This window comes from Cavia porcellus, unplaced genomic scaffold (assembly GCF_034190915.1).
Source record: "Cavia porcellus strain 051 isolate PalLab524CR breed Dunkin Hartley unplaced genomic scaffold, mCavPor4.1 scaffold_19, whole genome shotgun sequence".
NCBI classification, from domain to species: Eukaryota; Metazoa; Chordata; class Mammalia; order Rodentia; family Caviidae; genus Cavia; species Cavia porcellus.
This window is the reverse complement of record NW_026947502.1, coordinates 31,567,844-31,592,127: the sequence shown is the minus strand read 5'-3', so window position 1 is coordinate 31,592,127 and position 24,284 is coordinate 31,567,844. Positions and strand designations below refer to the sequence as shown.

At 36.2% G+C, this 24,284-nt stretch overlaps 1 protein-coding gene across 3 annotated transcripts in view; it reads right to left on the bottom strand.

The window, feature by feature from the left end:
* Ddx46 (DEAD-box helicase 46) overlaps positions 1 to 24,284 on the bottom strand; it is a 56,481-nt gene that overhangs the window by 24,697 nt on the left and 7,500 nt on the right. For 2 of the 3 annotated variants that reach the window (XM_013156152.3, XM_003473257.5), the window contains exons 5-15: positions 21,909 to 22,074; positions 19,833 to 19,984; positions 19,049 to 19,162; positions 17,960 to 18,125; positions 17,331 to 17,451; positions 15,567 to 15,742; positions 14,509 to 14,630; positions 12,806 to 12,884; positions 11,004 to 11,086; positions 1,400 to 1,564; positions 360 to 522 (exon numbers count right to left, since the gene is read on the bottom strand). In XM_013156152.3, coding sequence (XP_013011606.1) covers positions 360 to 522; positions 1,400 to 1,564; positions 11,004 to 11,086; positions 12,806 to 12,884; positions 14,509 to 14,630; positions 15,567 to 15,742; positions 17,331 to 17,451; positions 17,960 to 18,125; positions 19,049 to 19,162; positions 19,833 to 19,984; positions 21,909 to 22,074 — 1,507 coding nt within the window. The remainder of the gene's footprint in view (positions 1 to 359; positions 523 to 1,399; positions 1,565 to 11,003; positions 11,087 to 12,805; positions 12,885 to 14,508; positions 14,631 to 15,566; positions 15,743 to 17,330; positions 17,452 to 17,959; positions 18,126 to 19,048; positions 19,163 to 19,832; positions 19,985 to 21,908; positions 22,075 to 24,284) is intronic. The other variant, XM_013156154.3, reaches the window with a different exon arrangement.

Below are 24,284 nucleotides of genomic sequence, written 5' to 3'. Positions count from 1 at the left end.
TACAAACTAAAATGTCACTTTATAATTTCAATGAAAGTTCTAAGGTGAATCACAGAAATCTCTAGGAAGCATGTTTTATGGAAAGAATAACACAAGAGCCAAAAAGTTTTAAGTTCAGTTTTTCTGTATCTGCTTAAGTGGTAAATCTGGTCAAACCAATATATGCTTGTTGGATTTTCTCTAAGATGAATAGTATTACCACTTACATTAAGTTGCTGTTCTGAGTAACACTGATATAAATACTATGAAATTTAATTCTAAATTACAAGAACAAAGCAAATATTATCACTCAGAACACAGCACAGTATTTGGCACCATTAAGTACCTGAAAGATGTTTCACAAGTAAACAGAACATTACCTCCATGAAGAGACATGCAAGGGTAAGATGCTCTCATTAAATCCTTCAGCAGACCATCAGCGTGTTCTTGCTTATCCACAAATATAATGACAGATCCTGATTCTTGATAATGACCTAGCAGCTCAAGTAATTTTAAGAATTTCTTTTCTTCTTCAATCACAATCTGAAAATACCAAGTTGTACCAAGTTAATGGGAATAAAACTGCAAACACATCCCTGCTCATTAAACAAACAAATATTCATTTATTTTGTGGTGAATGGATAAAACTATCTTCCTGTATTTTAAGAAAGGGCTAAAATTGTTGATTTTAATTGGAAAACCAGTAAATTTTTAAAAATTTATAAACTTTCAGAGTAAGAGGTTTGCAAATGTGGCAAAATGATCATCAGTTTTCTGTTCCTTCATTATATATCCTAGTAACCAAAGATTAAAATAGGTATCTTAATACCTATCTACCCGTCCTGCACTTCTGGCGAAAGAAACTAAAAAGAGCATTTAAAGTAATAAATTCCAGGTACCCATGCATGATGGCACATGCCTGTAATACCAGCACTGGGGAAGCTGAGGCAAGAGGACTGCTACAAGTTGGAGTCCAGCATAGGTTACATAGTATGTTGAAGACAACCTGGATTACATAGTGAGTCCTTTTCTCAAAAAATCCAAAATTGATTAGTTTTTAAAAACGCAGTGAGTTTTAGGTAACAGCACAATTAAGTGTCATCAATTAAAACACTGAAGGTTGTAGTTGACGTATAAGTAGAAATTATCTATCCATCTCGTGCCCACTCCCCCTTTTTTTTTTTTGAGAGGATAGGGTTTTTAGTTTTTTGCTATGCAGGACAGGCTAGTCTCGAACTTTATTACATAGCTCAGGCTGGCCTTAAATGCCCAATAATCCTCCTGCCTCAGCCTCCCAAGTGCAGCGATTACCGGCATGAGCCAACAGGCCCAGCCCCATCTCTCATCTTGATCCCCAGGGGGTCATATATACTGCCTAAACTATAAAGGGAAATAAGAATTACACAAAGATAGTACTCACCACCTGTTGCTCCACATCTGAACAAACCACACTCCTGCCTCCAACCTGTACTTCAATAGGTTTACTCAGGATTCTGCGGGCCAATGCCTCCATAGCTCTAGGGAAAGTAGCTGAAAACATAACCGTCTGTCGGTCAGGACGGACATTATCCACAATGCGCATGACCTGAGAAAATAATGTAAGCAAATATGATGAGTAATCTCTAAAACTTATATAATGTCAAAATTGAGCAGAAGGAATTTCTGAGAATGACTGCTTCATCTTTTTACCTTTTAAACTTGTTACCCTACAATATCACAATTCATTTTGTACTCTAACTTGTTGCTCTCAATTTTTGTATTTGAAAAAACAGCATTTCCACTATTTAGATCCAAAAAGTAGATGCCATAATTGGACTAATCTCTTTCTATTACTGACCTCGCAACAATCCATTAAGAAATTTAGTTTTATCTTTAAACTGTATCTAGAATGCAACCAATACACATAATAGTGTTTTCCTTCATTTACTCAACACATTTTTACTAAGCATTATTATATGGCAGGCACTGCCAGATACCAGGAATACAAAATAAAAATACAAAAGCTCAATGATTCTGGGAAGATGACAGGAAGCAAGGAGAATCTGATATAATTATTTGGAACTATGGAGTCTATTAAAGGCTTGCAACTTCCAGGGGAACACTGGGAAGGTAAACTGTGGTTAATATCTGCCAATTTCAGCTCTTTTCAGAGTAGCATCTTCCTATCTGGTGCCTTCTCCTCCCAGAGAAGTGTGCACTGCACTTGGTCCCAGAGCAGATTGCACAATGCTTGGGAGAGCCATAATGGGGGAAAAAAATAGAAAGAAAGAAAGCCTATCCCTCAAGTGTTAAGGCTCGGTATTCTACTTCTCATCCCTAAGGTGTAAAGAGATAGTGGTCATTGCATTACATCCAAAATTGTTGCAAGACCTTTCCCCTACAACTAAGGTGACTTCCAGAGGACTAAAAAAAACCAATGCTGCCTTTTCTTCCCATTGCTGTTCCTGTTTTTCTTCTTCCTTTTTGGGAATCAAACATTAAAGATCAGAACACTCAAAAACAACCGACCATTCAGAAGATATTAAAAAGCAACCACACAGGGGGCTGGGGATTTAGCTCAGCGGCACAATCGCCTGCCTTGCAAGCAGGCAGTCCTGAGTTCGATCCCCGGTACAGATAAAAAGGAAAAAAGCAAAAAAAAAGCAACCACACATATTCAGAGAAAGGTCCAGGGTTCAGAAAAGACAGAACACCTTAAGTTTACAACTCAGGTCAATCCTTCACACAGCCAACTGACAATAACCAAATCGAATAAAACCAAAACCCACAAACCCTAGGGAAGGGAAAGAATGTGATTTCTACAGTTATCACATCACTAATGTCCAGTTTTCAATGAAACCTCACAAAGAGGAAAATATGGCCCACTCAAAATCACCATCAACAGAAACTGTGAAAACTGGTGGAAGATCTACTACTAGACCAAGGCTCTAAAACATACTCAAAACACTAAAGAAAGATGGATAGAAAGTCAAGAAAACAATGCAAGAACTATCAACAGAATCCATGAGGTACCATCAGGCGGACCAGGTGATTCAGAAATACAATACACAAAGAGGCAGAGGAAAATCTGAAAACAATAGCTGAATTTCCCCAAATTCAATGAAAGAGGTTTCCATAAATATCCAAGAAGCTAGAGAAAGCCAAAGTAAGAGGAACTAAAAAAAAAAAAAAAGATTAAAATCAAGAATCAAAGTTTTCAAAAGACACAGGACAAAATTCAGAGGAAGGAGATTACTAGGATTTGAATCCAGGGATATGTCCAGGAAAAGCTGTATGTTAGGTCACGAACTAAACTTCAGTAGATTTTAAAGACATATCTCACACTGCTGACAGCACAAATCAGTGATAGAGAACATGTTCATCATACACAAGGCCATACATTTGATCCTCTAAAACAAAAATCAATTTAAAAAATGCGGGGGAGGGCAGAGGCTGGGGATTTAACTTAGTGTTGCAGCACCTGCCTGGCAAGCATGAGGTCCTGAGTTTGAATCCCTGTACCCGCCCTACCACTCCCCAAAAAGAAAAAACAAAAAACCCTTGGGCTCAACATGGTGGCACAAGTCCCCTGGGAGGCTGAGGCACAAAGATCACAACTTATAGTCCATCCTAGGCAATTTAATGACTTAGTAAGACCCTGCTTCAAAATAAAAAAAAAGGACTAGGGATGTAACTCAGTGTGAAGGCCTAGGGTTCAATCATCAAGACCACAAACACAGTAACATAAATCAGGAAAATAATAAGTACTGAGAAAAAAAATCACGAGAAACAGTTCCGTGGTGTCCCTGCCATAATAATGTAAAACAATATAGCAGTGCCTCAAAAAACCGAAAACACAGAAGAAACACCCAAGTGTATATCAAAAGATGAATAAACAAAATGTTAATGTACATACAATGGGATATTAAGTAGTCTTTAAAAGGAAGAGAATTTTAACACAGGTTACAGCATGGATGAACCTTGAAGATATTATACCTTGTAAAATGAGCCAGTCATGAAAAGACAAATACGCTTATGATTCCACTTACATGAGGTAATCAGAATAGTTGAAATTATGGAGACAAGTACAGTGATAGCTGCCAGAAGCTGGGAGGTGGTTAAGAGTAAGGAGTTATTGTATAAGGATACAATTGCAATTTTGCAAGATGAACTGCTCTCTGTCTCTCTCATTTATTTATTTATTTATTCATGCATTCATACATACATACATACATACACACCAGCAATCAAACCCAGGACCTTGCACTTGCCAGGCAGGTGCCATGGCACTGAGCTACATACCCAGCTCAAACTGTACACACTTTAAAATGGACAAAAATATTTTAATTAAAAAAAAAGGTGAAGGTGATAAACTTTATGTTACATGCATCTAACACAACAAGAAAATCTGAAGCCAAAGATGGTAGCACATGCCTGAATCCCAGTACTATGGAGTCTGAGGCAGGAGGATAACTCCCATTTCAAGGTCAGTGTAGGCTACATACCAAGTTTAAGCCAGTCTGAACTACACAGCAAGATTTTCCCCATCAAAAAAGTTGAGTCCAGCCTGAACAACTCAGTAAGGACCCTGTCTGAAAATTTAATAAGTAAATAAATAAAGATGCAATAAATAAAGATGTGATAAATAAATAGCTAAAGATGTTCAGTATTAAGACACTGAGTTCACTCCCCAGTGCCACAAAAAAGAAAAAAAAAGTCTTTGGGGCTGGGGATTTAGCTCAGCAGCATAAGCACCTGCCTTGTAAAGCACGTGGTTGTGAGTTCCACCCCCAGTACCGATTAAAAAAAAAAAGTCTTCATGTTGCTTACATTCTAATGGGAGTGGACAAATACACTGTCAATTATATTGTATGTCAAGCTGGGCTTGGTGGCACATATGTGTAATCCCAGCACTAGGGAGGCTGAGACAGGAGGATCACCGTGAGTTAGAAGCCAGCCTGAGATAGACAGTTCAAGGTTAGCCTTCACTACATAGCAAGATTCTATCTTAAAAAAAAAAAAAAACATAGATAGATAGTATAGCAGATCAATATATTAAATGGTGATAAGCGCTACAGAAAAAAGTAAACAGTATCTTCAGGAGCTGGGGTGGGGTAAGCCCTGAAAGAATCAAGAAGGCCTCAGATTCTTGTAATGGCAGCTGTAAACAGGAAAAAAGACATTATAAACAAGAACAAACACTGATACTGTTTAAGGGTAGACACAGCCCAGTGGCTGGGAACTGGAAAGAATGAAGGTCTTCTCAGGAATACACAGGATCCTGGGACCATACTTGAGCTCCCAGCAAAAATAATACACAGGCTGGGAAAGGGGCAAAAAACTCGTGAACTTGGAACCCCTGGATCTAAGCTCCACCATCTCTCACGAGGATTCTTTTGACAGTCTTCTAATACTATACCAACCCAACTTCAAAACTATACTCAACAGCCAAAATGATGGCTTCAAAACAATGACAGGGCTGCTCATCCTTAGTAATCACCAGGTCCTGGGTTCAGTCCCCAGCACTAAAATACCAAAACAAAAAACAATAAAGCAAAAACCCATGCCATCACTGTCAATTAAAGATTACTAAATGACCTACTACATTCTGTTTCTCTTCCCTTAAAAAAAAAACCCTAGAAAAAAGTAACACTATAGGGATCTATGAAAAAAAAAAAAACACAAACCAACAAAGAAAAAGAAAATACAATGGAAAATGGTAGCAACAACATTTGGAAAAGATGGTACATGACGAAGTAGACACAATAAAACTAAATCCTAAATTAAGAATCCACTGGATTTCCAGGAAATTGCTTCCCTGATATCTACACTGTTTCTTCAAGACTCTTTGAGATTTCCAGGGGTGAGGACAGGGTTGAACCTAAAAAAAGGCAAAATGGAAACTCAAAACCCAGGATTATACAGCAAAACACAATAAATGAGGATACATTTTGTAAATGCAAAACACTAAAAACATTTCCAGACTATTTTTACAGACAAAGTTGCTTTCAAACCAAAGGAATATACAGAACTGAGCACTCCTAATCCAAAACCAGGAAATCCAGAATGCTCTAGAATCCAAATTTCTGTTTTGTTTTTTTTGTAGAGTCTTCCTATGTAGTTCAGGCTGGTCTTGAACTCATAGCAAAATTTGTAAAGTTTCACATTTTGAAGCAACTTTGATTTCCAATTTTCAAGAGGATGCTCGACTAGTGAAGTCTTTGCAAATATTCCAAAATCTAAAAAGCTCCAAAATCTCAAACACCTGTTTCAAGCATTTCAAAAAAGATATTCAACTGGTACCAAGAAAGATGTATGGGATTAATTTCCCAGTAAAGACAGCTGATTTAACACATACATCTATTTTTATACTCTTCAAAAATTACAGCAAAGGGCGACCCACTCAGGACCCTTCCTGTCTCTTAGGAGCTATTTCAGTTTCCCACTCCCCATTCCTATTCTGCAATACATTTTCCTATTCTTAACCTCCACTGTTTCTTAGAAGGCTTCAACGTTGGAGAACATGAACTTGGTGTACTTGACATCTAGCATTTCCCTTACTCTCTTCGTGAAGGTCTCACCAAGATACTTGGAAGGAGGTTAGAGTTTGCTTTTTTTTCATGACATATCTAAAATATTTTGACTAAATTCTGGATTGCAACTCGCTTAGGCAATCAAAATTGTCATCCTCAACCAAGGTTAACGATGCCACTCGTACCCTTGCTACAACAGAATCAATATTATCTAAGGGACTATATTTGCAAATTTACTAGTTGATCATCGTTTTGACCCATGTTGTACCTGCCTCATGATTTTGCTCTGTAAAATTTCCTTTGCGAGGCAGGTTCATTGGCAGCCCATTTGGGAGCCCTCCTGACTCTCAGGAGCTAGTCCTAGTTCACATTCCCCCAAAAAATTTTTCTACTCTCAAAAAAATTTTTTTTCAATTCACAAATGAGTTCAGAGAAAAAGCAATGTATTAATACAACTTGGGGAGGGGGAATGACGATTTTCTGGTCCTGGGTAATGATGGTAGTTATAAAATTTTGTGAATAAATATTATTGAATTATATACAAATAAACTGTGAATTTTATGATATTTGAATACCACTTTATTTTTTGATAATGAAACAAAACTAAATAGTAAAGCAACACAATACTGGAAGCTAAAATGCACAGCACAGAATGCTATGACAGCAGTGGGGAAGAACCAACCTGTTTGTCTTGTCTGTCTCCCCCACACCCACTCCACTCCCTTTGAGACATGGTCTCATTAAATTAATAAGTGGACAAAGCTAGGTTCCAACTTGAGTTCATCCTGCTTCAGCCTCTCAGAATGTTTGGGTTATAGATAGGTTCCATCTTTTTTTTTTTTCCCATGTAGATGAAAGACAACTGATAATATAAAAAGATAACTTTATACACCCTTGTAGGCAGGAATGGGAATGCCTAAGAATAAGGGCATTAAATGAGATGTCGAGTCTTCCAACATTTCCAAGAGCTCTTTCACAGGCCCAGATCTAGGTGAAAGGAGACTATGACCTCTGTGCAGGAATCATCCCAGCTCGAGAGGCACAATCTTGAGAGGTTCCCTAAAGCTCCAGCCAAATGACTCCAGTGATGCTCAAAGGCAGGTGGCACTTCAGCACACGAGCTCTGAATTCATGTTTTTCTTCCTGCTAAGTATAGGTAGATCATGAAGGATTAGCACATATCTGCAGAATGTCTCTAATCTCAGAATAGGACTAAAACGAATTGAAAATCAACTGGGAGGACATAAACCCTAAACAAACAAAAGGAAATCTTTTACCATCAATTCAAAAAAGACTCACTCCTAAGATACGGAGCTTTGGGGATCCCAACAGTGGTGAGAAGCAAAGGAGACCACGAGGATGATGGCAATTCCCAGATGTCAGCTACTGAGAACAATTAACCTTGACTAAAACCAGTTAGGAGACTCTGAGAAAGTTCATATAAAGAAGGTGAAACTGCGGGGCTGGGGATTTAGCTCAGTGACATAAGCACCTGCCTTGCAAGCAGGCGGTCGTGAGTTCGATCCCCGGTACCGATTTAAAAAAAAAAAAAAAAAAAAAGGTGAAACTGATAGGTACCTTGATATGTCTCAACTATTTGAGAGGAGGTTTGGATATGAGGTACACTTCAGTAATGACTTAGTTCTCTGTATACAGAGATCTAAGAAATCCAGAAAACAAACCGGGGTATGGTGGTATATGCCTGTATTCCCTGCATCCTGGGAGGCTGAGGCAGAAGGACACCAAGTGTAAGCTCAGGATGGGCAATTTAGCAGCAATTTAGTGAGACCCTATCTGAAAATAAAAAAGGCTGAGGATGTAGCTGAGTGTGATGGTCTGGGCTCAATTTCCACTTACACAAAAGAGAAGAAGGGAGCAGAGAGGGAGGGAAAAGGAAGGGAGATGAGACAACAGAAAACAGTTATGCAAGAAAATAACAATCACTGTTTCTAACTCTGTCCTGTTGTGAATAACTTTTTTCTTTTCTTTTTTCCAGTATTTTTGAGACAAGGTCTCACTGTGAAGTTCAGATTGGCCTTGAATTCACTATGTAGTCCACACTGGCCTCAAATGCAGGATAATCCTCCTGCCTCAACCTCCTGCCACCACGGCTGGCTTGTGAATACATTTAAATCATCATACTATTACATACAGATTCAATTGAAACAGCAACACAATTCTACCAGGAAGCTAAAGGATGAAATAGTAGATGAATGTGACTGGAAAAGGAATGAAAAGGAGACAAAATCATAACTTATCTACTTTGAGAAATCACGTGTAATGCAGGAACATAAAAACGCAGAAATGTAACCATATTAGTGAAATAGAGATAACACAAAGCCAACTACAAGATCAAAGTGGGGAAAGCACTGCTAAAGCTGATGCCCACAATTACAGATCCAGCTAACAAATAAAGAAATTGGATCAGGAATTCCCTTGTTCGAGATCCTCTAACACTAGCTCATCACCGTCAGGATAAAATCCATATTCCTGGCCAGATGTCTAAGGTTTCACATCCTCACTACACCACCAGCACAATACCTATACACACCGCTTTGTGTCCTGCCCCTTCCCTCTGCTCCAGGGTTGCTGCCTAAAAGTCTCCCAAGTCACTTTCCTCATAAGTATCACCATGGCTCAATACCTCGCTTTATTCACGTCAGCTATTAGCAAGGCCTTTCTTGATTTCTCTACATAAAGTAGTACCCCTTTCTCTCTCTATCATTTCTACTACCTTAATGCTGTTTTTCTTCATAGCACAAATCATCTGACATGTATTATCTGTCCTTGTCCTCATTTGAGTCTGTGAAAACAGGGAATTTTGTTCATGCCTGGCTTCTGAGAAAACTATTTCTTTTATATTTGCATTTTATTTAATTTCTCCCTTTGACTCCTTTTGTCACGTAGTAAAATGATGTTACTTATTTAACCCATAATAATTAAAATACTCAAACATCTGGTAAAAACAAATAGTCTCATTTTAATATATTATGTCCCCATTAGAAAATTCAAATCAGATTATATTTATGTCTAATTCACATGATAATCTCAATTTATTTCTATTAAGTCTTTAATCATTCTCTATGCCATTTCTCCTAATACCACAAAGTGCTCTTGAGTCTGGTGGATACTATTCTAACTATGGTTTTAATGAAAATAAGCAGTTTGTTTGTTTAGTGGTTATGGGGATCAACCTTAGGATGCAGGAACTCCACCACAAAACTATAGCCACAATCTTGAATAATTTTTAAATGTTGTTCAAAGGCACATAACTGGGCAAAACAAACAGTATTTCTCTCTTACAAACTATTTTTCCCATGCTTAAAATTTAAAAATTATCTTCAATTTAAATATAGGATATTCCCTAATTTTCTTAAATTCTTAACAAAAATCAAAATGTATACAGATGCCATGTTTCTATTTTGAAAATCTTTTGAAATAGGGTCCTGTTTTACAGTTCAGGCTGGCCTCAAACTCATGGCAATCCTCCTATTTCAGTCTCCTGAGTGCTAGGACTGCAGGCATGTGCCACCACCCCAGGATCAGAGATGACATTTAGAACCTCCTCTTAAATCTGATCCCTATTCTTTTCTCCCTCCACTACATGCCACCACCACACCATAGAGACCAACAGTTGAGCCAGAGTTCTGGGAATTTCTGTTTCCTCATGTTTCTACTAGGAGTTTCTTTTAGCAATCATCTAACTAGCAACTGGAAACTTTTCCTACAGATGGAAGTTTTTTTTAGGGATTCTGTTTTGTCATCTACAGCATACTAAAATCACATTGGTTCCAGAGCTACCAAGTAGAGCTTAATGAGAAGAGCGTGTGTCTAGCATATACAAGGCCTGTGTTCAATCCTCAGCATCCCCAAGGTAAAAAAAAAAAGATAACGTTTCAATAAATTCTTATTACTGAAATTTTGTACCTGAGCAAACTGCATTTATGAGAAATATAAAAAGGGTAAGCTAGATAAATGCTTTGGCCTTAGTTTTCACATTTAGAAAATGTCAATAGCACATGCTATCTAGATCATGAGGGCAGGTAAAAACATGAATTAAAACTGCTTCAAAGACAATGAAATGTAGAAGACAGAAAAGTTTAAGTTTCTATTATTGGTACACCAAATCTAGTATGATGAATGCTAAAGAAAACCTACACAAATATCTGCTAAACAAATTTTATTAATAAGCTAAAATGTGAATATCTATTTCAATTTCATGTGGCCCTAACCCACTGTTACTAAGCAACAGAAATGCATGTGAATTTCAGACACCAAACAAGCATTTAATTTTAAAAGCTGTTATCACGTTTACATTTCACACTGTATAGAGTCCACATACTTGTAACCTCAGCACTTGGGAAGATGAAGCAGGAAGACTGTCATAAGTTCCAGGCCACCTTGGGCTACACGGTAAGTTTAACCAAAACCAGCCTGGACTACACGGCAAGACCCTATCTCAAACACAGATCATATTTACATTTCAAAAACACTAAATAATTTAATGATTACCTGTGGCTCAAATCCCATATCAAACATTCTATCTGCTTCATCTAAAACCACATATGTCACTCTTCGAAGATTTGTGACCCGACCTAAGGTGAGAAGAAAAAATAAAGAAAGAAAAAAATGCTTAAAAATTAGCCACAGTTCATTTTATGACTACCAAGAACTTTAAAAAACTGGAAAGGGTACTAAAATGCCTGACCTAATCAGAGGGGTAGGTTAACAGTGACAAGAAATTTTGATCTACAGTGTCTTAATCTAGTGGCAAATACTTTCTGACAATGGGTACATGAGGCCCTTTATTTTGTCAAACTCGTCTCTTGCATACCATCATAGGGCCTGAAGAACCTGTAAAATTCAGAAAACAGCCCTCTCCAAAACACATCATAAAACTAAGACTGAGATGAAGCATCGAGCCACATCAGCCATAATTTGACAGCATCACCTAGAAAAGAACATATTAGAGATTACAGCGTATGTGTGGAAAGCAAGTTCCAGTGCAAACTACTTCAGATGCAGAAAACTTCTCTTTATATTTTATAATCTACTTCCACAGTTAGAAGCTCCTTAAATGGGCATACGGAGTCATTAATGAGAATCTATTTAACATTAGGTAACTAAAACACGGTACACAGAAGTCCTGAATACTAAATATACTACATAAATACATTTTTCTATAGAAAGACACAAATTCCATTTTATCAAGTGCTCCCCACAAGTCTAAATAAATGCTCCTGGCTTTTTAACTAGTGAAAACTAAATCCATACACTGGAAAACCTTTTTTAAAGGATTAATACAAGCATTGCTACCACTGTTGAATCAATCACCTGGCAAAAACATGTATAAAATAGTTATTAAAGATAAACCAAAAAGACACACAAAGGAAAAAGGTAAAATTAATCAAGATGAATTTCAGGATATTTAATCAATGCAGCGTTGAGAAAAAACAAGGGATTAATCAGCATTCACCCCAAAACATTTCAAATGCCATACAAGAACAGGGCTTATGAAACAAATTCAGTATCACTTTGCCAACTACATATACAATTAGAAATAAATTTACACAGAAACTCAAGCAGAATGCTATCAGAAACATGCATTACTCAGTTTTTAATATTCTATTATCTATATACACATAATACTACAATAAAGACCTTTGAAAGCACTTTCTTCCAAAAATAAAAATGAGCCAAAATAAGTGCTTCTGGGTATTTAAATATTCCACACTAACATTTGCAGCCCCTATTAGTTTTGCAAGGTTGGGAACAGCATTAAATTACCTACCTTTGGTAGTTTAAGTCTCGGAAGCCCAGTTCTATAAATCTTGAAGGGCCTTTCTCCACAGAAGTTAAATAATGTCAACAGTTTAGTAACAGTTTTGATAGGGAAAAATTTAACAAAGCATAACATCTGAGCCAAAAACATGCAACATTTACAAAAGATAAAATTTCTTAAAGCTGCAATATCTTATCTAGAATTTAAAAGACTAGCTCCTATTGGTAAAAAGTCTGTTTTATAATAAAAGATAAGCACAATATCCTACATTTACAAAAGCAGAGCTAGGTTAAAAACTGGATTTAGAATCCAAGTTATGTGCTAAAAAAGATCAGATGAAGTTAGTTATGAAAAGAAATTTTAAATTTAATTGCAAAAACAAATTATTGCAACAATCATTTGTAATATGAACTGTAAAATATTACAGCTTTAAGAAGAAATGTAGAAACCCTTTGTTGGTTTCCTATATCTGTTTAACAAAAATGCATAAAATTCAAAAATAAAAGAAAGAAAAAGAGTATCTCTAACTTACCACTGTTAGCTGCTAACATGTCAATCATTCGACCAGGTGTGCAAACAATAATTTCAGCACCTCTTTTCAGCTCAGCAATCTAATAAAAGAAGATGAAATTGTATACTGTATTCATCACTAATGTTTAAATAGATTTTAAACTATAGTAGCTGGCCACTGCATGGCTCTAATAGTAACATCAGTTCTGACAGAAGACTCTAAAGCCTTCTTCTTAATTCCTTGGAATGCTGAAGCACTAGAAACAGAATCAGGCAACCACAGCACAACCACTTGGTGCCAAAATCTGAAACCAGTGCAACTAAAGAATTTTATTGAATTTAATTTGCCACTATACCTCAAAACCAAAACACAAGGTAACGGTAGTAAAAATACATACATGCAATATATCTATGTGTAATTTTTCAAATGTAGGTTTGACTATTAGTAGATACAAAATCAATTTCCTGAGTGACAACCAGAAATTTTTAAATAAATAGAATGAAGCCACCGCAGTGGCACACATCTGTAATATCCATATTCTAAGAGGCTGAGGCAGAAGGATTGGCAGGAACGTAGCAAGATCCTGTCTCAAAAAATAAAACTTAAAAAGAGGGCTTAGCTTGAAGGAAAGTGGTGTCAATTCCTTGGCATAAAAAAAAAAAAGTACTCTACCAATAAAACTTGACTTTATATAGACATAATATCTATCTATCTATCTATCTATCTACTAAGTTATTTTTGGTATTCTTCATCTTGAGGAACTTATACATCTTGCTTTTAAGCTTATTCATACAATTTAGGTATAATGACCACATTCGCTAAACAGAATTTGTATCTTGTTTCTTTTTTTATACTAGGATTGTATTCTACTCTATTCTATTCTATTGTCTTTTTGAGACAGGGTCTTGCTATTCAGTTCAGACTGGTCTTGAACTCACACTGTAGCCCAGGCTGGTCTCAAACTTGCAATGATCCTCTTGCCTCAGCTTCCTGAGGGCTGAAACTTCAAGCATCCACCACCATCCCCAACCCATATTAGGTTATTTATACATGTATTGCCATTTGTTTTGCTTTTTTAAAATGTGCTTATAAACATATTTCTTACTGTAAATTGTGAACAAAAAAACCTGACATACACAAATTTAGAAAATAAACAAAGGTTAAGTATGTAAAATAACACTGGAATAACAAACGAAAATATTACTGAAAAATGTTTTTGTAACACTAGTCCTATAAAAGGCTTCTACAGTTAAACAAGTTCAGAAAATATCACTTAGTTTAATTTCATTTTGTTTTCTCTTAACTCTTCTTTTTCTGGTGGTGCCAAGGACTGAACCCAGGGGCAGTCTATCACTATAACTATATCTCCAGCCCTTTTTAAGACAGTCTCCAAGCTGATCTCAAATTTGCAAACTTCCTGCCTCAGCCTCCTGAGTAGCTAGGACTACAGGCATGTTGCCACCATGCATGACCATGACTGTCCTACAATTATTTTCATACCTAATATTCTTTAATATTTTAGAAAATCACTGTATAAAACACTAAAATAAAAATCATTTTACTTTATTGAATCATTCAAGAAAAGTATGAAAAATAGAAAGTTTCTTTGGGGCTGTCAATTTAGCTCAGCAGCATAAGCACCTGCCTTGCAAGCAGGCAGTTGTGAGTTCGATCCCCGGTACGATAAAAAGGAAAAAGACAAAAAAAGAAAGTTTCTTTTATACCTGCTCACTGATTCCCGTTCCTCCGTAAACACAGACCACTCTAAGTCCTAAGGTCTTCGAAAACTTCTTACATTCTTTAGTAATTTGTAAAGCCAGTTCTCGAGTTGGAGTCATGATGACAGCTGAAAAGATAAGTATGTCAAAAGTCTAACCATTAAAATTCTTGAGTCTATGCTTTAAAATGATAAGTTTAACCATCACAATAAAATTCAGATCTTAGTAAAAAAAAATTTAATGCAACTCAAAAAATCTATTTTAAAAGCTTCATAACTAGAGACTATAATGAAGCATTAAGTATAAGTAGGTTTTTCAGAACATGCTACAGGAAAATAAATGAGAGTTAAATGCCACATTTAACCCTCAGGAAAATAGTTGGTTGAATAGAATACAAATAATTTTCAACTCCAAATCACAGAACAACAACAAATAAAAAGAAAGAAAAGAAAAAGCAAGGGGGACTCATTGTATGGCAGAAGCCATATTGCTGCCTCCTGAGACAATCTTGGTCTGAGGGGCACAGACAGAGGAGAAATACATTGTGCCTGGTATTTCAAAGACAGGAACTCAACAGTTTTCAAAAACCCTACTCAGATTTGCAGAAGGTATCTTTGCCAAAATGATCAAGAAACCTGAATTTGAAGACCAAATGCTGAAACACTGGTACTACAGCCTTCCAAGGGAAAGAAAAAAAATCTAAGAAAATATTTTTTCACTATGATTGTCCATGTTGAGTTTATACATCCACTGAGATCGGGCTAAGAACAAACCTCAACATAAGTAAACAGATAGATGCACAAGGAGTCTACCTGCCGAGTTTAAAAACTGAGCTGTGCCAGGACAGGCTGTTTTTGTACTTCTGAGATGTCACTCCAGAGCTCTGAAGATTCTCACTCCACCTGCTGGTAAGGGGAAATCAGCCCCAAAGTGCCACATTGATAAAGAAAATGTACATCAAGATATTTTGTCACAATTGAGAACATTACAGAAAACCGGGTCATTTCTGATTAACTGACAACAAAGATATCTTCAAAGAAACAATTTAATGAAAAGAATTGTACCTATTGGACCCTCTCCTTCTTCTAGTGACCTCTGATCCATGATGTGTCTAAACATGGGCAACAGAAAAGCAATGGTTTTCCCGCTTCCTGTCTTGGCAATACCAATTAAATCTCGTCCAGACATTATAGCGGGAATTGCTTGGGTTTGGATTGGTGTGGGCTTCTCATAGCCATGCCTACAAAAAGAAATACGGGTAAGAATTGAGATCTCTGCATCCCTCAGAGTCCTACAAAAATAAATTCTTCCAAAGTGTGACATATCCACACAATGTATTATGTAATAAAAAGAAATGGAATTACTACGTGATCCTAGAACATGGATGAATCTTGATGTTTCGATTATAGTCAGTCAGTCAGGAAAGTCAGTGAAGTCAGTCAGGAAAGACTAAATATTGTATAGCCCTACTTTTACGAAATGTTCAGGATAGACAAATCTATCTATAGAGATAAAAAGTACATTAGTAGTTACTCAAAATAGGAGATAGGATTAGATGGACTCTTAATAGAGATAGGTTTCTTTTTTGGGAAGATGAAAATGTACTAAAATTGGATGTTTGCACAACACCATAAGCACACCACTAAATTGTGTCCTTTTTTTTTCTTTTTTAATCTTTCATTTTTATTGGTACCGGGTATCGAACTCACGACTGCCTGCTTGCAAGGCAGGTGCTTATGCCGCTGAGCCAAATCCTCAGCCCCTTAATTGGTAAACTTTAAATTGTGCTAAGGTTTGTATCTAGATGTCACCCCAAAGCCTCATGTGGTTCTAGACTTTTTTGGAGGAGGCTGAATCTGGAATGTGATGCTGGGATTAAGGTAATGTGATTACTTCACTGATTGGTTTGGTACTACCCTAATCCCAGCAGCCTAGATAAGCGTATAAAAGGGGCACAAAGATGCTACTAAGCTTGGCTGTTGCTTTTGCTGTTTTCTGCCACCATGAACTGCTACCCCTCTGCCATAAGCCACCCTGCTTTGGATCCAGCTGATTACAGACTGAAACCTCTACAAACGTTAAGTTAAATGAACCTTTCTTTCCTTAACTTTGGGTGTTCATATTTTGTCTCAGCAACAAGAAAAGTAACTAACACAGATGAAAAAATAAAAGACTGAGGTACAAAGCTTGTTCTAGGTTACATCCCCAGCACTCTGTAACACACACACAACCGAGTAAATTTTTCTATTAGAATAAAAGTGCAACCCAGAGAGACTGTTATGGTTTCTATCTAGATGTTCCCCCAAAGTCTCATATGCTTATAGGTGGGGGCTTCTGGGAAGTGACTGGATTATGCAGGCTTCTATCTGACTTACTGTTAGGAGGTGGGGTCTGGTGAGAAGAGGCTGACCACTGGGGGCGTGGTCTGGAAGGATTAACCCCCCTCAGTTTACTTCCCTACCTCTGAACCACGAGCAGCTCTCCTACACCATGCCTCTCTGTCATGCTTGGAGCCTGTGGACTATGCATTAAAACCTCTACAAACTGTGAGCCAAAAAAAACTTTCTTCCTTTAAGAAGTAGATATTGGGTATTGTATTGTCAGTGACACGGTGACTAAGAGAGAGACATCCGTGTGAAAGGGCTATTTTGTTGGTTTTTTGGGACAAGTTCTCCTTATGTAGCCCAGGCTGGACTCAAAACTCACACTGATCTTCCTGCCTCGGCCTCCCAAGCGCTGGGATTATAGGCATATTTACCACACCTGGTTGACAAGGCTATTTTGAATAGTAAGATACCGAAAAATGAGGAAAAACACCAACTACTTACTTTTTGAGGGAATTTAAGATCTTCATGGAAATTCCACACTGAACCCAAGATTTAATTGGTTTGGGACAACCCTTTCCTTTGACTGTAATACCTTCCATCTCCAACCGAAATACATTTACCTCTACAAAACAAAACCCAAATAAAAAAACCTTAAAAACTTTCAACATTATTTTAATATTATCAAAGATAATTTTAGAAAAAGGCTGCCAGAGAAAAACAAAGTATCTCAGAGAGTCAATTAAAGCAATTACTGCTGTGAACAACTAAAGACAAAGAGAAAATACCTTAATTTGATTTTTGTTTCTTCTTAAATTGCAATAACAATCAAATAAGGACTGACAAGAAATACGACTTGTTCTCTAGCATTAGTTGACCAGTTTACCTCTAACTGACCAACAATTCACAGATTTTCATACTGGTGCCTAACTCTGAAGTACTAAAAGGGCTAACAGAAATATTTCATTTGTAACTTAACATGAAGAGTATTCCAACCCTAAAAACATGAGCTGAATTAATTTTTCCTCATTTCTTAAATAAAAAGCGTTCTCCAACTCACAGAGTTATCTACATTCCTCCTAGGCAAAATGAAATATATCCTCCTCTAATAATAATAAATAAAAGAATTTTACCCTCTTGAGACATTTTTGCTAGTTCTGGAACTTCAACATAGAAGTTTTTTCTGAATGGTTCATATTCAATTTTTCCATGGTCAACCGGTTCTAGAAGTTTTCTCTGTTTTGTCTGATAGCCTGTAAGGGCTGTCTGAAGATCAACTTCTTCCTCCTCTGAAGAATACTTCATTTCACGAAAAAGAATAAGTAAAAAGTTCATTATTATTTTACCTGTATCAGAGGTAGGAGTTCTAAGTTTTTAAAATCTTCCTGTCCTAGAAACTATTTTTTGGCTCTTTTATTACTTTTGAAACAAATGACTTAACCCACAAGATTTTCATGTTATTTCAAGAAACGTAAAACCTCATAATTTCAAAATCATCTCAAACATTTATCATTTTGAATACAAAAACTTTACAGCTGAGTGTGGTGGTACACGCCTGCATGCCCAGCACTCAGGAGGCTGAGGCAGGATGATCACAGTGAGTTCAAGACCAGCACAGGCTACATGGTGAGTTCAAGGCCATCCTGGACTACATAGGAAGACAGTCTCCCAAAACCAAAACAAAACAAAAACCCAAAACCAAAAACAAACAAAAAACACCCCTTTGGATTATAAAGAATTTTTCAACTCCATTTCTTTTTTATTTTGCCCTTATAGAAAGTTAAAATGCCAACCAAAGCTAAAACAATTTTTAGAAATTGCTTTAATAAACTTTTGCTAATGTTCTTACAAATAGATCATTACAGCATATTAAAGGTAAGAAATTAAATGTTTTTTGTCATTTCACTGTCATGCTCCACATTGTATGCTTGATGTGAGCTACTGAGCAGCAGAAAAACTGTGTACATAGGGCCTGGGATATAGCTCAGCAGCATAGCACCTGCCTGGCAAGAGCAAGGTCCCGAGTTCCAATTCTCAGAACCCAAAAAATGGGTATACAGCAAAGGACAAAACTGTCAGAATGTTCTACCAAATGGACATTTAGCTAAATACTACCATAATAGCCAAGAATTCCTTATGATAGTATGCATAACTAAAAATCACTTCTCCATCAATTCTCTTCAATAAATACATCTACGACAAAGTAAAAATTAAAGAATTACCTCCATGGCATCCTGGTCATTCTCCATCAGTTCACCTTTCTTCTTGTCAGAATCCACAACTGCTTTTTTGGTAGTCACAACTGTGACAACTTTGGTGACTGTTGGCCCAGACTTCTAAAACAAAAAAGTAATATAAAATATTTTGCAAAAGCAAAACATTATTTATATGTCACATGCAGCAAAATGGTTGTCATAATTTTATTTCAAATTGAGACAACTTAATGAAACAAACAGCAGTCTGCTCTTCTCTTTGTGTATTTAATGTAATATAATCATTTTATACTATATTGTTTATTGTATAACGACTGTATTTTTAAAATATCACTGAATAATACTCCATACTTATTAAACGAAAATTGTTCTGAGACACTTGATGAATCAATAAAACAGATTAGTCTGCTTGGGAAGTTTATTTTGAAGAGGAAAAAAAAACTGTAAATACACTTAAAGGTTATATAATTTGTGAAAAGGTAATGAATGCTATAAAAAATGGTAAGGAGAATGCTAAGAAATTTGAAAAGAGATTAAGAGTAACCTATAAGTAAAGACACTAAACAAAAATGGCAGTGAAAGTGTTTTGAAAGTACATTTACAACTAAAATTTGCCAGTTTCTCTCATATTTAATAAAATTACTGCCATCTCTATGAGAGGAAACAAAATCATTAACTTCATAAAGTTGCAAATCAATATAACACAATGATGAAATCAAGTTCTCTGAGTAGAATATGATACAATGAATATATTCAGTATCACAGATTTAAATTCTTAAAAGAAATTACATACCTTTTCATTTCCCCCACCACCTTTTACACTTCTCATGTTAAACTTCTTTACTTCCTCTTTCACTTCTTCCATGTAAGCATCTAGTGGATCTAATTCTTCACCCTCCATTTCATTTCCTTCCTTTTCAGCTTCTGCAGGATCGTCTTCATCATCTGCAATCAGAACATGCTTTCTTCACGCATGTGCTTTGAAGGAATTACTCCATACAGGCTACACTCAGTTTCTAACCTTTTCTCTCACTGTCTGAACCTTTCCAATTCCTCCAGTCATGCTGCAATTCAAATGCTCATACTTCTAAGTTTTTCCTTTTTAAAATCAAGCATGTGTACTTCTAAACACTAACAATGAGAAAAAGTAAATCAATTAACTGAAAAGGAGCAAAAAGAAAGATTCTGCCTGAATGTGGTTCAGCAGCCAACTATAGGCATGGCACAAGCAAGGGTCAAAGTTCAATCCCTAGCAACACAAAAAACGGATTGAGGGAGAAAAGGTGGGGGGAATGGAAAGGAAATGTTTGTCTCCTGAGTTATGAAAATTTAGAGAATGGATTTGAAAACACGTCTTCAATTCACTCTCATAACTAACATTTATACTAGTATTAAAAAATTAAAGAGCTCAAAAGGGCAGGTGTTCCATGTTCTCCCTAATATGTGGGTATCTAAAAAAGGTATGAAAGAAAAGTAGAAGGGAAACTAGTACATATGGGATAAGAGGAAGGGAATAAGGAGTGGGTATAAGGTGGATTATGGTGGGGTGGAGACAATCAAAATATATTATACACACTGAACACCCTCCAAGTGTAAAATCAGGAGGGTGAGACAAGTGAAGTGATGGGGCAAGAAAAGATTACAGTATGTCAAGTACATATATGAATCTGCCTCCAAAAAGTCATACAATACTGTGTGCGGTGGCACATGGCTATAATGCCAGCACTTAGGAGACTGAGGCAGGAGGATCACTGTGCATTCGAGGCCAGCCTGGGCTACACTGTGAGTTCAGGGACATCCTAAACTGCATGAGATCCTGTCTCAAAAACCAAAAACAAAATAAAAATTACTAATGAGTCCACAAGTACTTAACTGTTCACTGTAAAGTAAAATCAGCAATTCCTACTGAACACTACTATACACTTTAATTTTAATATGAACATTTTAGAGAGGCACTTTAAAAAATCTCAATATGAGCAGGTGGTGCCTTGGACTTGTAACCTGAGGTAGACAGCTTGAGCCCAGGGGTTCAAGGCTAGGTGTAGCCCAGGCATTATAGTGAAAACTGTTTTGAAAAAAACAAACAAACAAACAAACAAACACGCGGGTCGGAAGTTCAATCCCCGGTACTGATAAAAAGAAAAACAAATAAAAAACTCCTCAACATGAATCCAGCAATTCTATTTCTAGATTTACAAATATAACCCAATGAATGAAAACAGTGGCTTCAATATATAGAGCCCTTGGCTAGACTGGACATAGCCGTGATTCACAGCAGCACTATTCTGAGCAACCAAAGACAAACACTACATCCATGTAACCAGATGAATGGACAATCAACATGTGACATTCACACACAGTGGAATATGCTAGGCGAGCCAGGCGTGGTGGCTCAAACCTGTAATCCCACCACGCAGGAGGCTGAGGAAGGAGGATTCTGTGTGCTCAAAGTCAGCTTGATCTACCTAGCAAGACTCTGTCTAAAAATAGGCAAGCAAACAAAACAAAAAAGGCATTTGTTAAGTGAAATGAGCCAGACACAACAGGACAAATATTGTATGAGGTGCCCAGAATAGGCAAGTTCACAGAGAAGAGAGTAGAATGAAGATTATAAGGGAAGCACTATGGTAAATTGTGTAATGGCTATAGTTTCTCAGGGCAATAAAAAAACTTTGGAAATGGACATTGGTGATGGCTGTACAGCTCTGTAAATGAACTTATGGCCACTGAATTATCTACTGTAAAATGGTTTGAAGGGTAACTACCATATTATGTACGTTAACTACAATATTATTCCACAATATTCCACTAATAATTTTATAATAGTGCATATGAATTAGTATATATGCAGTTAGGCTAACAAACATACCATCATCGTCTTCTAAACTCCATTTTTTCCCTTGTTTCATCTCTTCAATTTCCTTTTTTAGTTCTCCTATGTTCTCCATTGCCTTTTTACGTTGTTCTTCTCTCCATTTTTCAACTCTTTCTTTTCGCTTTCTCATTTCTTCCTCCAGCTTATTCTGGTCAAAGTTCTTGGGGAGAGAAAAGAGACGGAAAGTAAAAAGCAAAGCCAGTATTAGTGATTTTTATCTGATGTATTTTCCAAATATCACAAAATATGAACGGAAAGGGGCTAGACAGTTAGCTCAAAGGCATAAGTGCCTGCCTTGCAAGTGCAAGGTTGTGAGTTCGATTCCCAGCACAAAAAAAAAAAAAAAGAAAGAAAGAAAAAGAAAAACAACAACAAACAAAACACAAAAAAAGAAAATATGAAAGGAAAAACAGGTATACTCAATACCCTAATAAATATATCACAAATATATTATCATAATGATAATAAAAATAATTTAATATTTATTAATATTAAATGATATTTAATGATATCATTAATAAATGATAATAAAAATAATAAAATAAATGATAACAAATGATAATAAAAAACAACTTCAACTAAGGGAACTGACAAATTTCAAATTGTGTAACTAAGTATCATTTTAATTACAAACAGTATGCCCACATGCACCAGAATTCTTCCTCTAGTAAAAAGTAAATTAAAGCTGGGCATGGTAGCACACACATGAAATCTGTCTCAGAACTCTGAGACACAAGGATTACAAGTTCGCGCCCAGCCTGAGTGACTTAGAATCACAGAATCAAAATAAAAAATTAAAGAAAGGATTGGGATACAGCTCAGTGGAACAGTGTCCCTGGGTTTGATTCCCAATACAATTTTTAAAAGAGAATGAATTTCCATCAAAAAGTTCCCAGTTATTCTCAATTTTAAATTCTCTAAACCCCTCCAAGATTGGCTCCAGAAAAGCCATTTTCTATTACAAAATAAAGAAAATCTCAGCATTTAGGAGGCTAAGGCAGGAGGACTGCTCTGAGTTTGAGACCAGTCTCAACTACACAGTGAGCTCAAGGCCAATCTGAATTGCACAGTGAGACCCTGTCTCAAAAAACAAACACAAAATCAATCATACAAACAGTAAGTAAACGAAAGCTATGTATGTATCCACACAAGTAAGCAGTTTTGATCTTTTCGGCTTAGGTCAGCTTCCAGGAACTAGCCATTCTAAGGACTTCATCAAGACTATTAATGCTCTCAAGAGGAGGAAGCAACTTACTTTTATCATCATAATCAGAGATTTAAAAATTAAGTATTACAGGAATCAAAATTTATGCTACCATTACAGCTTTCCATGCAAATATGTATAAAACCACAGACAAAGAAAATATCACAAACTTCTGGTCTGGCATATGCCTGTAATCTCAGGTCTCAGAAGGCTGAAAAAGGACTGCGACTAGTTAAAGGCCAGTCTGGGCTACACAGTGAGTTCAAGACCAGCCTGAAGCTTTTTCAAAAACCAAAAAAAAAAAAAAAAAAAAAAAAACAACTTTCAAACTGCTAAGTGTGATAGTGTTTGGGGCATTTGGAGTTACAGAAAATTACTTCTGATTTCAAATGTTTTATAACATGGTTATATGGCAGTTCAAAAATAAATTTCTCAAACAACAAAAATAAAAAAAAATAAAAGCCTTAAATCTCAACTTATATTCTTTATAGTACCTGAGCTTATTTGCAAACAAATTGAATTGGAAACCAGATGCTCAGCTTTCTCATGTTTAATCATTTTATTTTGCTCAAAAAGTGAATCCCTTAATAAAAAGGAATAGAACACACCAAAAATGAAAAGGAAAGCTGTAACACATTCTAATGTAAACAAAAAATATGAACAGGCAACTCAAAACAAAAGTACTAATTATCAGTAAACTTAAAATATATTCTTTTTATATGATAAATTTGTATATGCTATGTTTATACTATTTAAATATTCACTCATTAAAAAAGCCATGCAATTCAAAATAAGGAGTTGTTGATCACTTCATTAATCAAGGAAACTGATAAAATTAAATTTTGACATCTCCATGGTGGCATGAAAATAAGAGAACAGACATTTTGGGGGCCTGGAGGTTTAGCTCAATAGCATAAGCACCTGCCTTGCAAGCAGGCAGTCGTGAGTTCGATCCCTGATACCGATAAAAAGGAAAAAGACAAAAAAAAAAAAAAAAAACAGACATTTTCATAAGTCTGTATGCTGAAGTCTAAATTTATGTAACTTTTCTGGAGGCAATTTGATAACATTTATATGGTATGATCATATTTTGCAAGTAAAACAATATGTATAAATACATAACTTTTTTAAGAAAAAATTTCTCATGGGGACAATTATTTTTTTAA